Source organism: Acanthisitta chloris, unplaced genomic scaffold (genome assembly GCF_000695815.1).
Source record: "Acanthisitta chloris isolate BGI_N310 unplaced genomic scaffold, ASM69581v1 scaffold46289, whole genome shotgun sequence".
In the NCBI taxonomy this organism is placed as follows: domain Eukaryota; kingdom Metazoa; phylum Chordata; class Aves; order Passeriformes; family Acanthisittidae; genus Acanthisitta; species Acanthisitta chloris.
This window is the reverse complement of record NW_008691733.1, coordinates 1527-11138: the sequence shown is the minus strand read 5'-3', so window position 1 is coordinate 11138 and position 9612 is coordinate 1527. Positions and strand designations below refer to the sequence as shown.

Below are 9612 nucleotides of genomic sequence, written 5' to 3'. Positions count from 1 at the left end.
GGAGATCTTACCGGAAAGAAAAGGGCAAGTGTGAGACACTGTTTCTTGCCTTGTTACTGGTGGTAATTTGTGTGCCCTCTCTGAACTAAACCACTTCAGTGGCCTGACTTCTGAAGTAACAGCACTAAGCATGTACTCCTGAGGGACTGGACCCTTCCTGGGCATGCTTCTTTGAGTGTCTTTAATTCTGTTACTGTTTCCAAAGTACATTGAGCTGAAGGTGGTCAGACTTCCACTGGTCTCTTAATATTTATCATGATCTGAAATACTTGATAGTCCTTTGATGCAAATTGTCTAATAGTGATTTCTCTGTATTTAGTTTGCAGTACCTTGGGTAATCAAATTGGAGGAAGGACAAGCAAAAATTCAGAATGATTTTTGTTTGTTTTTAAGGGGGGTTTTTTGCTTAGTTGTCTGAGATGATTTTTCTGTTTCAGAATGAACACAGTGATGGAGAAGATGATGGGCAAGTGGGAGAGCATCATATGACAGACTCTGAAAATGAAGATAACCCAAGGCAAAAAGACAGTGACTCAGATAATGAGGAGCCTCCAAATCACCACGTGAGTGATTCGGACAACGAAGCAGCTCCTGGAGGGAAGGACAGTGACTCTGATACCGAGGACCGTCCAAACCAGCATTTAAGTGACTCTGAAAATGAAGAGGCCTTAAATCATCGAGCGAGTGACTCTGACAATGGAGAAGCTCCCAGGGACCCCAGCAGTGATTTTGAGAACGAGGAGCTGCAGAAGCAGGCAGGCAGTGACTCTGAGAATGAGGAGCTGCAGAAGCAGGCAGGCAGTGACTCTGAGAACGAGGAGCTGCAGAAGCAGGCGGGCAGCGACTCGGAGAGCGAGGAGCTGCGCAAACAGCCGGCCAGCGACTCGGAGAGCGACTCCAGGCACAAACACATAGAGTCTGAGGACAGTGACACGGAGGACAGGAAGGAGGAGGTGCAGAATGATTCTCATCACTCGGATAATGAACATGCAAGGGAAGGATTTCAGGGCTCTGACAGCGAAGATGAAGCTCCTAAAAGACGTAAAATATCAGACAGTGATGAAGATGAGAAGGAGGAGAAGACAGTGAAGAGGAAAACAGCCATCCTGTCTGACAGTGAGGATGACAGTGAGAAAACACGTAAGGAGCTGTAGTGTGAAAATGTGCTGTAACAGGCAATGGTGGGAAAGTTAAGTCATTGCTTTTGTGTGAGTAAAGCACCTGCGTGTGAAACCGTGGACTGGATTTGGCTGTGAGCACAGCTGCAGTCGTAGAGGCTGTTCTGCCTGCTTTGCTGTGTGAATGTGTAGCTAATAACTGAGCAATAAGCAGCTCAAACAGAACTCAGGAAAGACTGCAGTGATCGTGCTTTATACTGGCATCTGTTGTCATGACAGTTATTTCTCTGTTGTTATTTCTCTACCCATATTTTCGTGTTTTTTTTTTTCTTTCCTCATATGCTGGGGCAAGAGTCAATTTTGAAATTACAGTTTGTTTATGGAGAGATATGGCGTATGGAAGCTTCAATTGCTGATTGAATAAACCAGAGTTTAGAATGGATATGCTTTTTAAGAAATGGCAATGATTTTGTGTAGGAAGACTAGTCAAGGAATTGTTTTTTGAGAGTACCAGTTGTCCCCTCTGTTTCTGGGATGTAGTAATGCTCCTTTCTGTTGGCAGCAGCAAAAAAGGTACGAATCCTTTCTGATGTGGAAGAGTCAGACAGTGATGCTGCATCAGAGAAACCTGACAAAAGGAAGAAAAGTGTTGTATCGGATAGCGAGGAGGAAGAAGAAGAGGAAAGCAAAGAGAATGCTGGGAAGAAAAAAGAAGAGAAAGATCTGTTTGGCAGTGACAGCGAATCTGGAAACGAGCAAGAGTAAGTGTTTCTGGGAGTAGGAATTCCTTGGCGTTTTAGGGAGTGATGGTGAACCCCAACCAGAGAATGGGTGTCCACCTTTAGTGGTGGTGTGAAGAGGAAGGTCAGGAGGAGGAAGCAGAATGAAAGGAGGATCTCCACATGGTCACTAACATTTTGCCAAAAAGGCACATCTCACTGTTGGAGTCCAGAGAGGTAAATGTTGCTCTTACCTCCACAGGAACCTGATTGCAGATATATTTGGAGAATCTGGTGATGAGGAAGAAGAGGAATTTACGGTAAGTGTTATTGTGGATGTCTGTTCACTGGCCAGATCTGATCTGGTAATGTATATGCTGTGTCAGATCAGCTTTGTATCTGCTGGGCTCACTGGGGTAGTCTTTGCGTTAAATAACATCTGCAGCTCTTCTGTTGGGAGAGTTCTTGCTGTGACAGTCACAGGTGGAATTAGAAAGACTTCGGTCTTCTTTCCTGGTACTCTGCAGACTTACCTGAAGCTTTTTGAGCATCAGGTACCTGAGTAGGTGCTCTCTCTTAATCCCTACACTGATTTGCACTGTCTTCACCCATCAGGGTTTTAACCAGGAGGATTTGGAGGAAGAGAGAGGTGATGGAGACATGAAGGAGACAGCAGATGAATCAGACTCTGACGATAACATCAAGAGAGGGAAACAGTAAGTTAAAGTGTTACATACTCCTTTCTTAATGCAAGATTTTGGTGAAAGAGCTCCTCTAAAATCTGCCCGGACTTCTTAACTTGGAAAGGGCTGGCCCTGTGTTTCTGCATAGAGAGTGTTCTCAGGAACTTGGACAGAAGGTTCTGCCTCAGCTTGTGCAGTTTAGTCACTGGCAGTCCATAGCAGACTACCTGTGCTGCTGCCCCAGAGAACAGTATTTCATGGTTCACATCAAAACCTGAGTTTCAGCAGTTCAGTCTTGCGGTCACAGGTGTATTTCTCTGCTGGGGCAACACTTGCCATCAGCATGTGTCTTGTGTCCTTTCTGGCTGCTCCAGCAGTATCAGAGCAGTGTGCTGCAGGTACAGGAAAGCTAAATCTTCATCAGCTGCAGTGACAGCACATTTTGAACCTTGGATGTTGTGTGAGCACGTGTTGCTGTTGCAGCAGGAACTGGCAGATGTCTGAGGGCATCTCAGAGCCATGGGAGCCCTTTGCTGGTTTCCATTTGCATACTGAGGATAACTAATTCTCTCATAGGGACCTTGAGACTCAGTTCCTGTAGGAAGGTTACACTACAGAAATGCACAAGTATTTCTTAAAAAGACAGGGCCAACAGCTAACTCTTCCCTTGCTTTTCAGCATGGACTTCATGTCAGATTTTGACATGATGCTGCAGCGGAAGAAGAGCATGAGTGGCAAGCGCCGGCGGAACCGTGATGGTGGAACCTTCATCAGCGACGCGGATGACGTGGTCAGTGCTATGATTGTGAAGATGAATGAAGCTGCTGAGGTGAGTTCTGCAGGCTCTGAAGACATCTAAATGATGGTAGAGCAACAGAGTCATGGGAAGTTCTGCCTTGAGAATTTCCTGCCTTTTTCAGGGAGAAATGTTTGATGTGTTACTGTGCAAAATTTATTGGAGTTTGCCTTTTGTGTCAGGTATCTTGTGTTGTTTAGCAGTCAGATTAACAAACAACATGGCAAAGTGCATTACACCAACTGGGAGAATGTACAGAACATTAGAGAGGAACTTGCAAATAGCAGCAACAAAAAAGTCATCCTGAGAACAAGATCAGAAGGATAATGAGTTCAGGAGGACAGGGAGAGTGAGAGTGATCTGGGAGATAACTGAGACTTCCTTGGTCTTGACAAGGAAGTCTTCCCTGGGCCAGGTGACAGGCAGGTGCTTCAGATGAAGCAGTAATGTTTGAAATCTGGGCCGTGAAGAGGAGAAGAGGTGCATTAGAAGAATCTCCTCTGTTGTGCAGGAAGAGCCTTTGGTGGATTAAGATGAGTGGAAAGAAATTACCTCAGCAGGACAGAAATCTGTTGATTGCTCTGGGTGTTTTTGATATGGGAGCCAAGTGCTGAACAGACAGTGACAGTAAGGCCTTGGATTATAGTAATTTTGAAAACCATAGCTGCAGTGAATATACATGTTCTCTCTTCCCATGGTTCTGGTTAGCTATTCCTCTCTTGTTCTGGGGAGGTTTTGGTAACAGTGCTGAGGTGATCTGTGTATAGTATGGAGGACTCTGAAGACTTCCAGTTACTGCAGTCAATCTACATCATGAAGTACAAAGCAGTTTCAGTTGGGGGGTACTCTTCAGTGTGATGCTTGTGAAGAAAATGTTGACTGAAGTGGAGATCCTGTTTTAGGACAAGTCATCAGGTGATGTGACTTTGTGCTGTGTGAGGTTGGAGCTGGGTACAAATTTAGTGTCATCCTGCCAAAATGGCACTTCTCATTCAACAGACTAATCTTTTCCCTGCAAATCTTGTAAAGAATGAGAGTTGTTAATTTCTTTCTGTGATAACTTGTGCTGATTCTCCAACTCTCTGCAGGAAGATCGGCAGCTGAACACACAGAAGAAACCAGCACTAAAAAAATTGACTTTGCTACCAACTGTAGTTATGCATCTTAAAAAGTGAGTTGTCATTCTTCCAGTTAATTGTCACCTTGGGGAGTATTCAGAACTTGGTAGATTTTGTGGAGTGACACTACAACTGTACTATATGTGCAGTGAAACACCTTTTGGCTTCCAAGTAAATGCTGGAGCTGGATGACCTCAAAAACCTAAAACTATACATAATTTTGCCTGTTAATTTAGCAAGAAACTAGCTCAAATGCACTGTTGTGCTGAGGGAACATCACATCTTAAGATTGTGCTGAATTACATGACTTTGGGGCTTCTCTTCAAACTTTCTAGGCAGGACCTCAAAGAAACTTTCATCGACAGTGGTGTTATGTCTGCCATCAAAGAGTGGCTTTCTCCTCTGCCAGACCGCAGTCTGCCGGCACTGAAGATACGGGAGGAGCTTCTCAAGATCCTGCAGGAGGTTTGGAACTGACTTTTAACCATACTTGATTCGTGGCTCCTCTGTGGTTTTACAGTCATGTGCCTTAGGGAAATGCTTGGTGAGAAATGAAACGTAAATGGTGTGATTTGGTGTGGCAAATGTGCAGTGGAACACACCAGGAAGCAAAGTGCAGAGCAGATGTGTTCATGTAAAAGAATTGAGATAGTTTGGCCTTGCCTGTTTGAGGTTTATAGGCAAAGTTTAGTGAAGAGTCATCTGCTGTGTATCCCTGGATTTTTTTCTCCTGTGGTCCCTCCTCTTTTCCAGCCTGTTGCAATATGCAGTGCCCATCACACTCAGGGTAGGCTTTGTGTCTGTAGCTAAGCTGATGGTGTCAATGCTTTGCCACCTAAGTGTTTATAAAATGAATGCTTTGAAGGCAGCAACTCAGTTTTGGGGTAGTATAAGCTAAAGAGCATTTGGAGTAAGAAGTTCTGTAAACTTACATAATGATTTTGGTGTTTGATACTTTAAACAATTCCTAGTGGGACAATGAGAAAAATTAATTAACTCAAATAAATGCAAATTTTGGTGACACTGTTAATGTTCGGACATAATTTCTTGCTGTTTTGTGACTTCTCCTTTACCTGCAGCTGCCCAGTGTGAGCCAGGAGACCCTGAAGCACAGCGGCATTGGTCGGGCTGTGATGTACCTCTACAAACACCCCAAAGAGTCCAGGCCCAACAAGGACATGGCAGGGAAGCTAATCAGTATGTAAAGCTGCTTCACCTTGTGTCTCTGGGGTTCCACTGATAATGGAATTCCTGCATCAGTCTCTGGTGGACTTATTTTGCTATCAGCTTTAGAACTCTGCAGTGGAGGAACCTCACTGATCTGTCTGTTCCTAAACTTCTGCTTGCACTATGTCCTGTTTCTTTCATTCTTGCCCTGAACCAGAGGGTGGCATTTATTTTGCCCTGTTGGCTCATCGTCCAGATCTCATGCACATGCTGCAAAGGCAGGAGGATGCTGCCAGAGGACTGTTTATTCCAAGGGCTTTAGAGGGAACTTGGCTGACTGAAAGTCAAACAGCTGTGCTCCATATGGAGTGCATTCCATCCTGAATGGCTGCAGACTGATGATAAACTGCTGTCTGTTCTTCAGGAACTCTCATGCATGTCTCTAAAATAGCATTGGTGTGCAGGGGCTCCTGACACTGAGTACTGTGTACTAGAGCTCAGAGATTGTACAAGAGCAGGCAACAGCGAGAGGCTGTAGGGATGAAAGCTCTCCTGTCCACAGGGGTGGACTTGCATGAAGTCAGGTGATCCAAAATCATGTGTTTGGTTGAAACGAAGCATAAATACTTGCCATAAACTTGGTCACCAGTGTGGTGTGAGCTCAGCTGCAGAGGCCTGGCTTTGTTAACCCATTGCTGCTTTCTAACAGATGAATGGTCTCGACCCATCTTTGGCCTTACCTCAAACTACAAAGGCATGACCAGAGAGGAGAGGGAACAGAGAGATTTGGAACAGATGCCTCATCGAAGGAAATTGAGCAGGTACAAGGAGCAGCAGATTGTCTTTTTAAATTGCTGTCTGTGTGCATAGACATCTATAAAATTTTGGTTTTCTTACAGCTCTGGTGGTCAGACTCCTCGCAGGGACCTGGAGAAAGTCTTAACTGGAGAGGAGAAGTAGGTTGGATTTTTTTTCCTTTAAAAAAATTGATGAAAGCATTTGAGTGGTTACTACCAGTATGGAATTTGAGCAGAGGTTTTGGAGGCAGTGGTTCTGCAGTGTGTGTCAGAGGAGAACACACTATGGTTTTGTGTAAGATTTGTGTGTAACAGTCACATGCTTTGCCTGCAGGGCCCTGCGGCCAGGGGACCCAGGGTTCTGTGCCCGTGCCAGGGTGCCCATGCCCTCCAACAAGGACTATGTGGTCAGGCCCAAGTGGAACGTGGAGATGGAATCCTCCAGGGTAAGCACTGGCACTCTCCTGTTGGCTGCCTGAGCCTGGGGGGCTGTCACCATACTGCTCTGGTTACTGTACAGTAGGGTAGTTCTTTTAAGGGCCTCTTCTAATTAGAGTCAACAGGAAGTTCTCTCTCTGGTGAGCTGTTCTAAGCTCATCAGATATTTTCTCCCAGGTATTGCTTCTCTGACCAAAAAGAGATTTTGGAGTTAACTGTTGCAGAGTTTTTCTCTAGGGTGAGAATCTGATGACAGGCCTCTTGCTTTAGAGCATTTTGAACTGAAACCTGCAGTTCAGTACCTGTTTCACAGCACTGATAGTTTTGTACTTCTCCCAGCTTTTGCATCGTGTTTGGTAACATTCCAGTTTGGGAAACCTGCAAGGTTTTGGTAAACGTGAAGAGCTAGAGTGGAGGCCTTTGTGTTGCTTTATGTGGTTCATTCATCTACCCTGTACCCTTAATTTACGAGCAGTGAAGGTGGTAGAATATGTGTAAATAGAAGTAGTAACAATTGCTGTGCTTTCTGCTGTTCTCTCTCCTTCTGTGCATTAATTGAGATGTTGTTTCTAGCCCGGGACTATTAAGAGAGGTATTAGTCGCTTGGAAAAGCACAAGAGACGGTTTGCTGAACAGAAACGACTCAGCAAAGTGCATCGGGCCATCAAGTTCAGCATTGAAGGCAACAGGATGCCCCTGTAGCCATGCCACTGCCTTCCCAAGTTGGAGAGGTATCCCTCGAGGGAGGTGTGAACAGTGCATGTGCTTCAGCTGTTGGCAGTTTGCACATGCAGCACAGGAGTGTGTACACCCTAACCTAACCCTGGAAAACTCTCCTTGTATTCTCTCGTGACTGTACTGTGACCTACAAGGGAACTTGTACAGGAGAAAACAGGCTGTAGCACAGAACATCTGCCTCCACAGCTTCAGGGTACCTGAAGGACAGGTGTTAAATGAAAATACCTGTGCTCAAACCCAGCTTGGCACCACCTGTGGTTTCAAATGCTGTTCTGACACAATTAGGTTTTCTGGGTTTACCTGAACTGACACACAGGAATTCTTAGCCCTGGATACAGGACCTCGTGTCACTGCACGCCAGTGTTTGTGGCTGACTGTGCCTGGTGCACAGGGAGGTGCTTCTCACACCTCCTGTGTGTCAGGGGAGCAGAGTGATGTGAGACCTGGGTGGTTGATGGGAGGCAGGGAATGAGAGCAGGGAGAAGAGTCCCCTGCTGTGAGCACGGGGTGGGAGGACACTCCTCGGAGTGAGAATTGTCCTGCAGTTCTGGTCTGTACTGTGGCACTGTGGGCAGGTCTGCCACGAGCTGACAGTGACAGGAACAGGCGAGCACAGGGGGTAGATAACTGTTTAGTTTAAGCTTCATATTTATTTGTTGAAAAAAAGGTATATTTTTCTTAAAAACCACTGTGAAATCTCAGCTATCATTTCAATGACTAGTGAACAGTTTTATGAATAAAGTTTATTTCCAATCAGTGTGTCAGGAGCACCTTCCTCAGCCATGGGAACGAGTTGCTTAACCCATGTGTGCTGTCTGATACTAAGTAGCATGATGTTGGGTATATGTTTCTCCCCAACCCAAAAGGTGTGACGTTTGCATCACTTACTGTTTGTTGTCTAGTAAGGGGAGATTGCCTCCTAGGAAGTTCTGGCTCTGGCTTGGAAAGTCCTTGTCTTCTGTGGTGTTTTGTTGCAGATTCCCTGTATTTTAACCTGTGCAGAGTAACTGCTGCATTGCCTGGTTTTCATTTGCAGTTCCAATAGAGATGAAATGCAATAACTTTGAATAGCTTATATAGTCAGCTTAGGCATTTCCTTTCCTTCCTCCTCCACCCCCTTCTCCCCAATAATCTCTCACTCTATGACCTTTAAAACAAACAGCAGTTTGGAACTGGTGTGTGAGCCTCAGTCACAGTGCAGCAGTGTGTGATCTCTGCCCAGGGAGCTGCTCTGGGTGACACTAGTGCACTGTGGTTCTGACACAGCTCCAGCCAATAGGTACAACACTGTTCAGGCTGTATCCTGCTGCCAGGGTGACTGTCCCTGCAGGGTGTGGTGGCTGGGGGTGCCTGCACAGCCCCAGAGCTGCTGTGACCTTGCATGCGCCACTCGCCTCGGAGCTCTGGGGTGGCCTTTGTCAGTGGTAATTATTAGTTTTATTTTTTAAGTTCCAGGGGTCCTCTAAGAAAGGGGTGAGTCGGCTGGACAAACAGATGCGGAAATTCACAGATATCAGGAAAAAAAGCAGATCGGCCCATGCAGTGAAAATCAGCATTGAGGGCAATAAGATGCCATTGTGACCCTTCACAGAATGCCCCATGAGCTCTGCTGTAAGACAATACACCCATAGACTCTTCAGAGATCTTTTCGTTTTTTTAACAACTCGTTTGGGGTTTGTTTTATTTTTTTAGTGAATCTTTTAAGTTGTTGGTTCAGGTTCTGGTAGAAGATGTTGTCTGAGGACTGTGAATATGGGGACTTCTCCTGATTGTATTTAAACTGGCCCTGTTGTGTTCTTTGTACAGATCATGTATTTGTTGTATTGCAACACTTTAGACAATAAAACCTGTTTTTTTGGGGGGGCTGCCTGTTGATTGCTCAGGGGAGTGTACATGCAGACTGCCTGAAGTGTGGAAGGGCTGCGAGTGGTTAATTTTCTGTTCACCATTGTCCAGTTCCTCTCTATTCAGTGCTTCATTAAGCAGATTTTTGCTTTTGGAGACCTACATGCATGCTCTTGGTTAGAAATACTGACCA

General features: G+C 45.4%; 1 protein-coding gene across 1 annotated transcript; it reads left to right on the top strand.

The window, feature by feature from the left end:
• Positions 1 to 437: 437 nt before the first annotated feature.
• Positions 438 to 9312, top strand: IWS1 (IWS1 homolog (S. cerevisiae); the record flags this gene model as incomplete). The annotated part of the gene is made up of 14 exons (XM_009082319.1): positions 438 to 833; positions 873 to 1140; positions 1681 to 1879; positions 2100 to 2157; positions 2453 to 2553; positions 3199 to 3349; positions 4405 to 4487; positions 4770 to 4899; positions 5514 to 5631; positions 6311 to 6422; positions 6501 to 6557; positions 6733 to 6844; positions 7410 to 7567; positions 9024 to 9312. Coding segments are annotated over 13 exons (1914 nt in total), but the record flags the coding sequence as incomplete, so codon positions are not given.
• Between the last annotated feature and the right edge of the window lie 300 nt (positions 9313 to 9612).